The sequence below is a fragment of the Hakea prostrata genome, chromosome 9 (genome assembly GCF_041222555.1).
Source record: "Hakea prostrata isolate BN-2017 chromosome 9, UWA_Hpros_2, whole genome shotgun sequence".
NCBI classification, from domain to species: Eukaryota; Viridiplantae; Streptophyta; class Magnoliopsida; order Proteales; family Proteaceae; genus Hakea; species Hakea prostrata.
The window spans coordinates 8,904,980-8,918,154 of NC_142608.1; the positions used below are offsets into that span (position 1 = coordinate 8,904,980).

Genomic DNA, 13,175 nt, shown 5'->3' on the forward strand with positions numbered 1-13,175 from the left:
TATGATTGTTTAGGATCTTCTTACTAAGTTTGGAACCATTCTCCTTGATTTTTGGGATATTCTTCAAAGCTATATAAGGTAAGGACAGTTACTTCTATAATTACATAGATTGCGTGAATCTTAGTTTTTATATTTGGATTCTTTTGGATTCATTACCATAAATGTATTCTTTTATTGTTATACTACTGATGCAAGTACTTCAACTACAGTAGCATTACACATGTATTCTTTTGTTTATAGATATCTTTTATTGTTAGTTGTATATGAGATTGATCATGTCATTATGTATTTTCTATATGATGAGTCACTGGAAATGTATATGAGATGACTGATTTGAGAATGTGACTGATTAGGTATGGTTTGGGATTGAGAGGTGTCCTTTTGACACTTCTGTCCATGGACATCAACGGAAGTAGTATGGGTAGTTTTCGAGGGTGCCCATTGACACATTCCTGAACTATTGATTGTCATACCTAGGGCTGTCTAGCAATGTTTGGCTATGATGTCCCCGTTATATTAGACTCTAATCGGAAGGGTATTGAGACCGAACAACCCGTGGTAGCAATGGGGATTCATGGGCGCTCAATGACCGGTAACCAATCCGTGAGAGGACAGGAATCACATTGTGGATACTCGCGAGAGGCCATTTATTGGTAGCGTTGCAAATGGATAGACTTGGGCTCACGGGCGCTCAAGACTGGTAACCAATCCGTGAGAGGACGTGGAGCTTCCCATTTACCATTTGTGGATGACCAATAGTCCGTAGTCAGGGACTATGAGGACTCTAGTGTGAAGGATACCAGAAAAGGATCGCCAGGGGCAAGGAATGGACGTATTTGGATCTGACATGATATAACTAAGTAAAAGACTTGCATTTGGCTAGGCTTAACCCTGACATGCACCAATACTTAAACCAATGGTGATGTGAGAGAGCGGTGACCTATACCCCAGCCATGGATTGTCCTAAGGGATGAAGGACCCACTACCAAACGGCGTTGTGTGATGAGACATTCCTAAAGAAATATGATGCTATGACTTAAAGCATGTCTGCCAATAGAGACCAGCATACATAGAGTTAGAATCATACATACATCGTTTGTTTCATATCATATTGCATTATGTTATTCTCTGTAATCATGCTATTTAGTTGTTGTGGATTTAACTTGCCTTACTGAGTTTCTTTGAAACTCACTCATTTTGTACAATATCTTTTGTTAGACTTCTCTACAGGTTCTGAATACTATGATGGTCCATACGAGGAAGCGCAAGGTGAAGAGGTATATTTCACGCAAGGTAATAGCAGTTACGACGATTACAATGAAGATCCCTCGTGTGATCATGCTTCGTACTATGATTAGCTCGACTGTGGAGTGGAAGCGTCCGTGCCTAATTTCAGAAGTCTACACTTATAAAGACATTCTTTATAAAGTTGAAAACACTTTAGTTTTGTTACTTCTTTTTTATAACAGTTGTAATATCTTTCCTTCTTTTGAGCTACTTTCCACTGCACTTGTGGAGTGAGATTCCGCCTCACTCTACTTCTTTTGATTAGATACTTATCTGTTATCTTTTGCACTCTGATATTATATGATCTTATTCTTTCTTTATTTAGATCTCTTGATTATTATTATTATATATATATATATATATACATTGATTATATCTGTTCATGATTATGTTATTGCTTATGTGGGAGGATGATTTCCTCGATACTTGATCTTCGGGGCTGTGGATCACACACCCGGGTATGCCAGATAGGGTACCGGCTGGGTGGATGTGACATTACCTAACCAAATACTTCTAGACACCTAACATTCATGTACTTAGGTCTAAGTGCATATATATAGAAGGTCACTAGGGTAATGGGAGAACTTACAACCCTAGTTGGTATATAAGTATCAGAGGACAAAGTCCCAAAATCAAACCCACACAGTCATACCATTCTCATATAACAATTCATGAAATTTAAAAGTAGAAACAAATATAATTAACATTACCTTTCGTTTGCGCAAAAGTCACACACAATTTATAATATGATGTAAAAGATCAAATAATGCACGATATCAAACTATTGAAGATTAATTAACTCATCATTCATACAAGAGATGGTTAAGTATATTCGTCACCTTTTCAAGTTAGTAAAGCTCTCCATAGTCTCACAAAGTTCACCAAAGGGTGTGTAATTAGACCCAAAACAACTCTAGTTACATAAGAAAATGAGTGAGTTACAATTGGGAATAATCCAGGTTCAAAAGAGGGACAAAACACACATTCCGAATATGGCCGATTGAATGACCAGTTGCATAGACTTACATGGCCGGTTGAACGGCCGGTCAACTTGCCACCAACTGGTTTTGGCTCCGATTTGAAATTAGATCGAAACAGGACTTTGGGGTCTTCAAATTAATAGTAATAGGGTTCTCAAAGTGCCAACCAATCATCCCAATTAGGCCTCAAAATTGACTCTTGTGTCTCTGCTCATGGGCACTGAGAGGTTTGAATCGGTTTTGAATGCAATGATTCATATAGCCCCTCTCTCAAAAATGTTGGGAGACACAAAGACAAGTAATGGGAATCATTCATTGCAATCCAATAATCCCAACCACTAAAACCTAGCATTCAATGATGATAAAACCATTAAAACTAGGTTAAAGAAGAGAGTTTTCATGAACACTCACATTTCTAAGCATTACCGCAATGAATCGAGCTTCGATGCGATGCCGCGTGGAAAGAATCCGCAAATATCCTTGGATTTCTCTTCTCCCAAGCCCTCAGCCCCACTCTAGCAATAAGAAATACATTTATGATGAGTGGAGGTATAAAATAGGGTTTTAAAACCTGTTTTTTACCTTGACATTTGGGACTTCCTTCATCGGTTTCCAGACATGCCAAAATCAGACTTAATGCCTTCATGACTGACTTTCTCTTTCATATTAAACTCTAAGAGAATGGTCAAATCATCAATAGGGTCATCCATTACCATGGGGTCCATTTTCGAACCTTCGGGCTTGACTCGAATGGCCCATAGTTGTTGCATACTCGAGTTCGGGTTCACAGTCCTGAAACCATGGGTAATAGGGTCAAAAATTCGGGGAATTTCACAACTACCCTAACATGCTCTCTTAGAGTGCTTAAAATCATCTATATCCGTACCACTCTTTATAACCAAGGAACTAAGAACCCATCATTTTATGCATCGATTTTACCCCCAAAAAAAATCATTTTCAACATTGATTAAGGCTTTAGAGAACTGCAGCTGCTTTCCACTCCTCGGCTCTGTGATTGTAATCCCGTGGCCTAGGTTTCTCCTTAATAAATAAGTTTGCTACCCAAAAAAAGAAGTATATGGCGAAAATTGTGCCTCCAAGCTCCCACACACATGATAGTTGACTATCGTTGGGTTATTGGACTTGACTACACTGATGAGGTCTACAACATCTAAACATAGAGATGAGCAATCCGTGGCAACAAATGAAACCATCAATCAGGAAAACGAGTGCACCGGAGAAGATGAAATAGATTGATTGGGTTGCCGGAGACAAGGGTAACAAGAACAGAGTTTAAGGCTAGGACTAGGGTTTCAAAACTAACAATCTCGTTTTTTGGCGACTAAACATTATTTTGTGATTAATGTTTTCAATGGGTTTCTATGAAAGAAAGAAAAAAAAAAAAAAAGAGTGCTTTCTTGAGTTTGTAATTGCTATTTAGTTGTTTTTTGTAGAGGGGGGGGGGGATTTTTTTTTTTTTTTTTTTTTTTTTTTTTTTTCCTTTTTTTATTTTTTTTTTAAAACCCCCCACCTTTTTCTCCTCGCCCAAAAAAATTTTTTTTTTTTTTTTTTAAATAGGCATAATAGAGAATGAGAATTGATACCAAATAGAGCCTTAGATACTTTTAGAAATTCATAACAAAATAATCCCTCATTTCATCAAAGGCGTTGGATTTTTTATACACGTGAACACGTGTCCCTAATAGATACCTGCCCAAGACATATCTGCCCAGGCATGAAAAAAGAACAAAAAACAGAGCTTTTTCTAGGCGATTAATCTTTATTCAAATAACTAAACTAGCCTTGAAGAGACATACAAATAAAGGACTAGTTTTTACATAAACCATGAATAATACAATAGGAAACATTACTGCATAACTCAGTTACCTCTAAACAATATAAATTAACTAACTAAAACATTACACTGAGAAACAAGGAAGAAATTGCAATAGAAAATAAAGACTGCATACAACAACTGCCCACTAATTCTTAGTACCGTTGCTGATGTTGATCAGTTGATTATGATTTCTATTGAATTGGAAACTTTGAAGTCATTTTCTGAGATTGCATTTTAAATTACATATGATATGGGATTATATTATGATCGGTACTTCCCAGGATTAAAAATCATTGAAGTACTTGCAGATTTGTGATAAAAACCATCCTCCAGGGTTGCAACCTCCTAAGGCAACCATTTATAATATCATTACCACTTCAGAATCCAACAATATAATCAAATATCCACTCATTCATATTAATTATCTTAGTAAAATACATTGATTTTCTCCAATTTCTTAGTCTCGTTATTCTACTTTTTATTTTCATAGGTTTTTCATGTGTTTTAACATATAAAAGTAAAGAAATTTTATAGAACCCCATGAATACTAGGGGCAATGAGTTATTATAAACTGAAATCATGTTAATAACATGTGTACTCATGAATTAGTTCTCAATTTTTTCCCCCAACGTTAATTAATTGTCATGAATTCAAACAACTTTCTTATGATTGTTTAACAAATTTTTTTTTTGAGGGGGGGTTGGGGGGGGGAAACATTGTTAAACAAAATTCGAATGAGAAATTCATGTTCTAACATACCCCAAATCCCAATACTCCACGTAGGATCACAAATTTTTAACATGCTACAATTTATTTTCCCAAACTAAATTAATCCATACCATATACATGTATCAAAAATTCAAAATTGGACTCCATTCAACATCCGTTTTTAAATGGCTTGAAGTTGGTACGAGTTACATAGACAACAAATTTAAAAAATTGGATTAAAAAAAAAAAAAACAAAAAGTAGCCCAAAAAGTCCCAGAATGGGCTTTTTTTTCAAGAAAATAGGGGCCACGGCCCACCGGCCCAAGGGGACCTCCACCCATGCCAATTCCCGTCAGTCACCTTGTAATAGATGCATAGTGCACCGCAGACTCGCAAAGGGATCCGCACAAAAGAGTCATTTAACTTTTACACTACCGTAAGGCGTAAGCCCTTTCAACGTTGTGGAATCAAAACAGAACACATTCAGAGTGTGCTACAATAGGATCAAACTAGGCCGGGCTTGTGTAAACCCTGAACCCAACTTTGTTAAACCAACCAGGTCAAATCGAGCTAAACCAGATCAACCACTAAACCCTAATCCGATCTTGACCCTAGTGAATTTTCTCCCAAATCTACCATACAGACAAGAATTTGAGACCCAAACTTCCGTCCCAGGAAATCATTTTTCTATACACGTCAAACATTCATGGTGAAACCTCAGCCATTTCTTTCCACTGCCCTTCCCACTGGGAATCCCCACTGAACCAGATTTTCTACCTCCCACGGAGACAAAGACGATCACTTTACCTCAATTATGTCCAAAGGAACCCAGTCAACAAGTAGCAGCATTGGTGTATCTATGAAAAGGATGAGATATTTACCTGAACATACGTTCAAAATATCCATTCCCTCCAGCTATTCGGGATTGGGCTCCACTGATTCTAATCAGAAAGGTACCACGAGTAGGGCTTCGGTCAATTCCGGTTCAAATTAGCCAACTCAATCAATAATTTTCCCTAGACCCACCTGCCTTTAATCAGCATGTGAGGTTAATTTTGAAAATTGGTTCATTTGTCCGCCTGCTCTTCGTCTTCTCCTGAGACTGGAAAACTGACAAAGACAACCAAGATCAAATGAAGCAAAAAACCAAAGCACTGCAAACCATTAGATCATTATCTGCTTCAACACCACCACTTGCCAAACGCTTGGCACAAATTTGTTGATACAATTACAAGATAAAGCCCAGCTGGAGAGTTCGACATCTTTCTATAACCTGCAACTCACTCAGGCCAGGCCAAATAGATCAGCAGCTACACAGGCTCCTCAACTCTACAGGCATCTGCCACCGCGTGCACTGTCGGTCGGTCCCGCAAGTTCCAACCACCGAGGCAGGTCCCCCAGCCCTCAGCCGATGACAAGATTACACTCCAAGGAGGTCACAAGAGTAGTATTTATTGGTCTCTTCTTTCTCTCCAACTTGTGAAACCACTGCACATCCTTCCCCTTCAAAAGAACTTTGTGCGGTTACTTCCAATCCCCTCGGCCATGCTGGAAGGAAAGGCAATCATCAGCAATACTGACATGCTTCAAACCATGCAGGATGAAGCACTCTGCCTAGCAGCCAAAGCCCTTGATATCTTCGACGTCACTGACTACACCCAAATTGCTTGCTTCATTAAGAAGGCATGAGACATATCCATATGCACAGTGCCATTAGATTCATTTGTCTCCACCAGACGAATTTTCTCTGGAGGCTTTGCTGATGTTGGTTTTGTATTTCCACGCAGGAATTTGACAGGCTTCATGGACCAGGGTGGCAGTGCATCGTGGGAACAGATTTTGGCTCTTTTGTCACTCACTTCTCTGGCTGTTTCATCCATTTCTGCATCGGCAGCCTTGCAATCTTGCTTTTCAAAGGTGGCTCGGGCCCTGAAGTTGAAGAAAACCGGTTCACAGCTTTGGAGCCAGTGAAGGCATGAGCTTTTTCTTTTTTCTTTTTCTTTTTTTCTTTCTTTTTTTTCTTTTTTTGGCTTTTGTTTTTCTGGATGAGTTTATCATGTAAAGAAAAGTACTTGCACGTCAAGATTTTATGTTCGCAGTCTCTTCATTAAATTTCTCCGCACCAATGGTATTGGCATGCACCTTTAGTTCATCTGCGAAACCTGCCAAGCTGGAAAAGAAAAAGAATAAAGACAGACAACTATACATTAGTCAACAATGAGCAGAACTTCTAGTCATAATCTCTGTTTATACTCAAATAATATAAGAGCTGCTCGCCCACTATGGGTTTCCCTTTTTTAGTGTGGATCCATATAAAGAAAAAAAATGAAAAAAATAAAAATAGGAAGGAATGGTGCATCAACTCGACTCATGGTCGGTGCTCTATAACCCAAAAATCCACATATAATCAGGAAGAGCTCGTACAAGCCTAAGGGGCATATCACCATTAAAGGAAATAAAAGGATGTTGAAGTAAACCGTGAAATACCACAATTGATGAATTCACATTAGACACTTCATCATTGCAACTTGCAAGGATATAGAACCAACCACTACTATCAAGAAATCATTTGAAAATTACAAAAACTAATCAAATCCAGGAAAATCATGCTTTTTTTTTTTTAACTTACAATTATTTTTTGGAGTTTACAATGCCCAAAACCAGTAAGCTGTACCTTTTGTGGAACATACCAGAAGCAATGAATACTAAATTAACAGAATCCCTGGCCAAAAAGACTACTGGATTACATATCCCTAATCTCAGAAACGTCATACAGCCCTATTCATAACATGTGGAAGAGCATACAAAGTTTGATACCAAATGAAATATTCAGAAGTGGATGCAGTAATTGGTTCACTCATCACAATTCTCAGTGGAACTAACTATTAAGAGACACTTTACCAAAAGAACAAATATTGAGAGAGAGAGAGAGAGAAGATACCATGCTTATGATTATTCTCAGAGGGTGAGAACAAAAGGAGGGGCATCCCTTCTTGGCCCTGCAACGGTGCGATAAACATAGACCTTCTCAGCCTGAGTGTCATCACTTTCATCCTCTTTGATCACCTCCACATTCAGCCTTGGCATCTCCCTCGCCAGCAGCCTACACGCATTCATCGTCACATTGCACGCTGACATCCACAGGGACCTCATTGACTCGTACTTCTCCAGCCCTGACAACAGGGCTGCATTCCCAAAGGGGGAATCTCGTATCTCAAGTTTCCGCAGCTTTGGACATCCTTCAAGCACACACTGCATCCCCCTGTCACTGCTGCCTGCGAATGCCACAGATAATGTCTCCAAGTTCTTCGCATATCTCCCAATGTATTCAAAAGTCAGGTCAGTCAATAGACCAGAGACTGCAAGTCTCTGCAGCTTAGTGCAAGTCTTCACCACAGTACCAAAAGCTTCGTCCATTGGCTCATTAGTCAAGTAATCTGGCTGGCAAGGGTTCATGATGCACAAGCGGAAGTGGGTGAAGTCGGGGCAATTTTGCACTACTGTAGCCACAGCAGCATTAGTCATCTGTCGGCAGAAATAGAGGGTATAGTGAAGTTTACGGCAGCCACGGGAGACAGCTACAAAGCCAGATTCTGTCACCCCTCCACCACCACCCACAACAGGTTCTGCAGGAAAAACACGAAGTTCCTCAAGTAAAGGGCAGCTGGACCCAACAGCCTCAAGCCCTTTGTCTTCTACAGTGTCCAGGACCTGTAAAAACAAAGTGGGGTTAAGCTTCCTGTGATTAAAACTAATTCAAACTTTGACAATGCTCCTTTTCTTTGTAGATAAATAAAGGCTCTTTCCAATATGCATATTGTGTTATGTTTCTTACAAAGAGATGCATTCCCAACAGATATACAGATAATAATTTTGGCTTACAGATTCAGTTGATCCATAGTTTGTGAGTTTATTCTTGCCATACAACAAGAATATATAATGCGTTGAAGCAGAAAGAAAATTGTCCTCGGCTGATGAGAAGAACAAAAGATTTTTGTGCATGGCTCCTGGGGCAGCTACCTCAAAAGTAGAGATATTTATGACTCATATGTAACAGAGAACTAAACAAAACAGGAATCACATCAATGGACAGTTCATCATGAAAACTTGGGGCAAGTAAAATCTAAGCACAGAGCTAGATTCAAATTGTGATTAACAGTCCTCCACTAAGATAATGGATGCTCAACCAGTAAGAATCACACTTCATGAGGAATGGTAATACTGGTTTTCAATAAAAAGTCAAAGATTAAACTACATTCAGATATTAGCAACCTACAAGATTTGTGCTTGAGAAAGACATCCTAACAAGAAAACAAGAAAGATTTCAACGAGTGTCACTATTATACAAATCTGCAGTTCTCATGGTCATCCCGCTTATCTTCAACTGATTTTACCTGCTAACGATAGCAAACTCGGAATCATTTGTCCCTAGATATTTGAACAAAGATTACAATCACATGTAGTCAAAACATTATTTATTTTTTTTTTATTATTATTATTATTTTGTGAGGGGGGGGGGGGTAAGCTTTTTGGTTAGTATCAATGAAAGCCAAAGCTGCAATAAGTGCATTAGAATAATTCATACCAGTAGTTATATTCATATCAGAAAAAGCTTATACTTGTGCTGTTCGGACAGCATAATATCATAGATGTGCTCCTAACCTCCGTGTCTTGAAATAAATAATCTAGCAGAGAGAAATGACAGATTAAGTGCTAGAGGGATCCCCAATTAAAGGATTTTGAATATGCTACTCACCCAAAGACGCTTCAGAAGTGGGCAATTGGGAAGGAGTTTTGCAAGCTCAGCACTTTGTAATGCAGCATAGCTCAAATTCAAGAATGTCAAATTGGCACAAGCAGGATACAGGGCTGGAAGATAAAAGGAAGTTGCATCCCATAAACCTGATAGTGTGTGCAAGTTCCTGCAGTTTTTGAATGCTTTTTTGAGTTCCTCATACTGTGGAAAACTGAGCTCTTGCCAGAATGAGCCAGTTCCCAATTCCATTAATTGAGGAGCTCGCAACAGCAGTCTTTGTAATTGCTCCAAATTCACATTCTTATTTGTTTTCAAAACCTTCAATGATTTGCATCTAGCAACAAGCCTCTCCAAGGAATCAAAATTGACTTCATTGTTCAAATTTGCAAAGTTCAGTATTTCTAATGATGTGAAGTTTTCAGGAAAGCAACTTAACCAACCACCCCCCACGTCCTCAATGCCATTTTCCAGTATGTCCAGCTCAGTCAAGTTCCTGAGAACAAATTAGGAATAAAAAATGCATTACAAAATGACTCAATATAATAAAGTAGAAAAGTAAAAACATGCTATATCGACAAACAAAGATATTGAGTTGCATTTGAACATTTGTTAACCTATGGAAATGTTAACAATGTGCAAAAAGATGCAAAGAATATGACAACCAAATCAGAAACCAATAGCACGTCAGTTAACTTTCAGTATTAATAAATATTGGTAGCTAACTACATTTCTAGGTGTAGCAGACTTGGCCCCACACTATTAAAGGCATTTGGATCTAAAACATGTCACATAAACTATGACAAGGCCTATGCAGAACATATCAAGACACAAACTAGATATTATCAATTATAGAAAGTTTTGATTAAATCTTAGTAAATGAATTCTTCATCGAGGATCTATTAAGAGGTTTATCCACTGCATTAATTGCATCATGTAGTCATAAGACCTCAAGACAAATCAACCAATTTGGGTTTAGTAACATGAAGCGCAGCAAACCTACATTCAAGGGCTACATATCTAATTTAAATTCCATGATTGCGCAAATTTGTGAGCTTCCCATTCTGGCAAGGATCAATGGCTTCTAGATTATTGGCATCATGACAAGTGGAAGGGATTCTGATACTTTAGAGAAAAGATTCCACTGGCTTCCACTGACTTGATTCCAGAGCTGAATACTTCCACAACGAATGAAATAAATACCCCAGAGACTGACCAGTAAAAGGATAAATCTGAAGCTTAAGAATAAGACAAACAAAAAGTGTTATTCCTTGTGAAGAAATAGAAATTCCACCAGCAACAATGACCCACTACACAACTATTAAGAAAGCTACAGGTCGGTAAAATAGCATAAGTACGCATATTTTGACACAGCCAAGTGTGGGTGTGCCTCATCTCATGGCCCAGCCACGAACCTTTCAAGGGTGGGTTTCAGAAAGGGAAGCCAGAATCCATCTAAAATATATACATGATACTTTGAAACTGGAATTAATATCACTATCAGACTTGTGGTAGTTTCTAAATCATGCGACTCTATCACCTCCCCGCAGTATACAGATTGCCCATAACCAATCAACAGCTTATTACTTCTTCATCAAACCTCAAAAGTCATTCTCATGCATTCAATTGGTCAAATCAATCAACATTTTAAAACCTCCAAAGAGCATAAATGTGACGCTCTTCATCAGGAAGGAACTTCCAATCCTTTTTGTCCCATTCAATGACACTGTTATTTTATTAGATCGCTTATGGAGGAAGTTTCAAAGGTAATTCCTAAGCAAGTGATATTTAAAAGTAGGAGCATTTCTACAGCGAAGAAGCATCAATTACATACACAGAAATGGGAAAGTACAGCTTAGAAAAACAAAATTCACTGGAGGGGGTAACAAGAGAAATCCTTGATGGGTTTCAACGTCTACATCAAAAGATCGATAAAAAATCGAATACCCAGTCTTAACATGAAAGAGGAAGATAAAAACAACCGAAAGTGTCTATAAACCTTAAAACAATTTGGAGCAAAAGGGCATTAGTGAGTGTAATACAATGTAACCTCATAACTAGGATTTTAAAAAAATTAGGCAGGAACGAAGCTTACTTGCAATAAGTGGCAATGGTGGCAAGGCCATCAGTACTGAACCCATCACAGCTCACCATGGAGAGAGCTTTGAAGTCTGGAAATGAATGCGCAAGAAACTCCAAGCTGTCATCCGTGACTGTCATCCTCTTAAGGCGCAACTCCTCAAGGTGAGGATACGCAGAAGCGAAGACATCAAGCCATGCCTGGATATCGGCACCCCAGTTGGGAGGGACGAGGTTGAAATCTGAGAACCGTGGCTTTCCCTTCAAGGTTACGCTTCGAATGTTGGGAAACCTCCGAACAAGAATCTCAGGTGAGACAGAGTAGCAGTTGCCAATGAACACGTGTGTTCGGCTCCATCTCTCCGCACTGTACCAGTCTTTGCAAACTAGAGAAACAGAACTCCTATCCTTGTGGGACTTCACAAAACCCAGAATACGTTCCAACACTTCGTCAGGGAACGGAGAATCACGTTTTTCCTTCTCCTCGGGCGAATCTCTTCTCCTCTTAGAAGCCATACCCACTCAACCCTCGATATCTAACGTCAAAATGCCATATCTATCACGAAAAGAAGCTCGGCAGATTTTCCGGATAGAACTCTGAGATGAGAATCAAATACTAGATTCATACATCTCCATCTTGATAAAATTGCAGACAGGAGAAGGGGGTCCGAACAAACTATCTTAGCGAGGATCAAGAACCCGAAAAGTATTCCCAGAAACCGCCATTAATGCATAAACCAGAAAGAAGAAAACCCCCCTCACTCTATATCTACTACTAAAGGGGAAGGGATAAGGGCTCTTTATTTTCTCTCTTGGAAAGGAGTAACAAAACAGCAGCGATCATTCTGCCAACCGCCATGGAAGAGAGCTCCACTATGTGCAAACAGACCGCCTCAGCACCGAAAAAACACGCATTTGCAGATTAAATAAATACCGAATGCATAACAGCATGATTTATTTGAAAAGACAGATAAAACATCAAATCTTCAACGCTGAGGACAGAATATAAGTAAGACGAATATTAAAACCCTAGTACTAGAGAACAAGATGAGCCGTGGAGAGGACCTCAATTTCTCACGGAATCCACTCAAACTAGAGAGATGAACAGAAACTAGGAGTGAATGGCTAGATCTTAACGACGATCTGCCAAAAATCTAGTCACTCCAAAGACAGAAAATGAATAGCAATCACCAGAGGATAGGATTTGCCTCAGAAGACAAGTAAAGCAAAGGACCAGAACAGACGATGAGAGAGAACGCATTGCGTATCATGGCAAAAGTAGAGAAAGGGGAAAGGCGAAAGATTTATTATCCTCTCAACTCACACAGACATGGCAGCAAAGAGTGAAATGCCTGAAGTTGGAGCCCACAACTCCTATAATCCACCGTGTTGCACTCTGCGCACACCATCTTATCGTCTGCCACGTATCTATTTTTGGTACGTGGCTGTATCTGACGGAGCACTGCGCATAGCGCCTCCTGCGCATGTTAAGCAATGAAAACGATTAAAATTTGGAAAAAAAACAACACCG

At 39.1% G+C, this 13,175-nt stretch overlaps 2 protein-coding genes across 2 annotated transcripts; one reads left to right on the top strand and one right to left on the bottom strand.

Moving 5' to 3' along the window:
* The first annotated feature begins 6,055 nt into the window (after positions 1–6,055).
* LOC149004512 (Dynein light chain type 1 family protein) lies at positions 6,056–6,902 on the top strand. Its single transcript, XM_089168091.1, has 2 exons — positions 6,056–6,495; positions 6,600–6,902. Exons 1-2 carry the CDS (start codon positions 6,358–6,360, stop codon positions 6,789–6,791), a joined length of 330 nt encoding a protein of 109 aa, XP_089024217.1. The 5' UTR covers positions 6,056–6,357; the 3' UTR covers positions 6,792–6,902.
* On the bottom strand, positions 6,760–12,979 carry LOC149004513 (protein TRANSPORT INHIBITOR RESPONSE 1-like). The gene is made up of 4 exons (XM_089168090.1): positions 11,661–12,979; positions 9,569–10,061; positions 7,754–8,523; positions 6,760–6,982 (listed from the first exon to the last, which is right to left on the bottom strand). Exons 1-3 carry the CDS (start codon positions 12,158–12,160, stop codon positions 7,771–7,773), a joined length of 1,746 nt encoding a protein of 581 aa, XP_089024216.1. The 5' UTR covers positions 12,161–12,979; the 3' UTR covers positions 6,760–6,982; positions 7,754–7,770.
* Between the last annotated feature and the right edge of the window lie 196 nt (positions 12,980–13,175).

What these genes read in the sequence shown, in the direction of transcription:
- LOC149004513 (XM_089168090.1), bottom strand. Translation starts at nt 12,160, where the DNA reads ATGGCTTCTAAGAGGAGAAGAGATTCGCCCGAGGAGAAGGAAAAACGT. An exon ending in ACCATTGCCACTTATTGCAA is followed by an intron (nt 10,062 to 11,660) that starts GTAAGCTTCGTT and finishes ATTTGTTCTCAG; the next exon opens with GAACTTGACTGAGCTGGACA. An exon ending in CACTTCTGAAGCGTCTTTGG is followed by an intron (nt 8,524 to 9,568) that starts GTGAGTAGCATA and finishes TTGTTTTTACAG; the next exon opens with GTCCTGGACACTGTAGAAGA.
- LOC149004512 (XM_089168091.1), top strand. Translation starts at nt 6,358, where the DNA reads ATGCTGGAAGGAAAGGCAATCATCAGCAATACTGACATGCTTCAAACC. An exon ending in TTGCTTGCTTCATTAAGAAG is followed by an intron (nt 6,496 to 6,599) that starts GCATGAGACATA and finishes ATTTCCACGCAG; the next exon opens with GAATTTGACAGGCTTCATGG.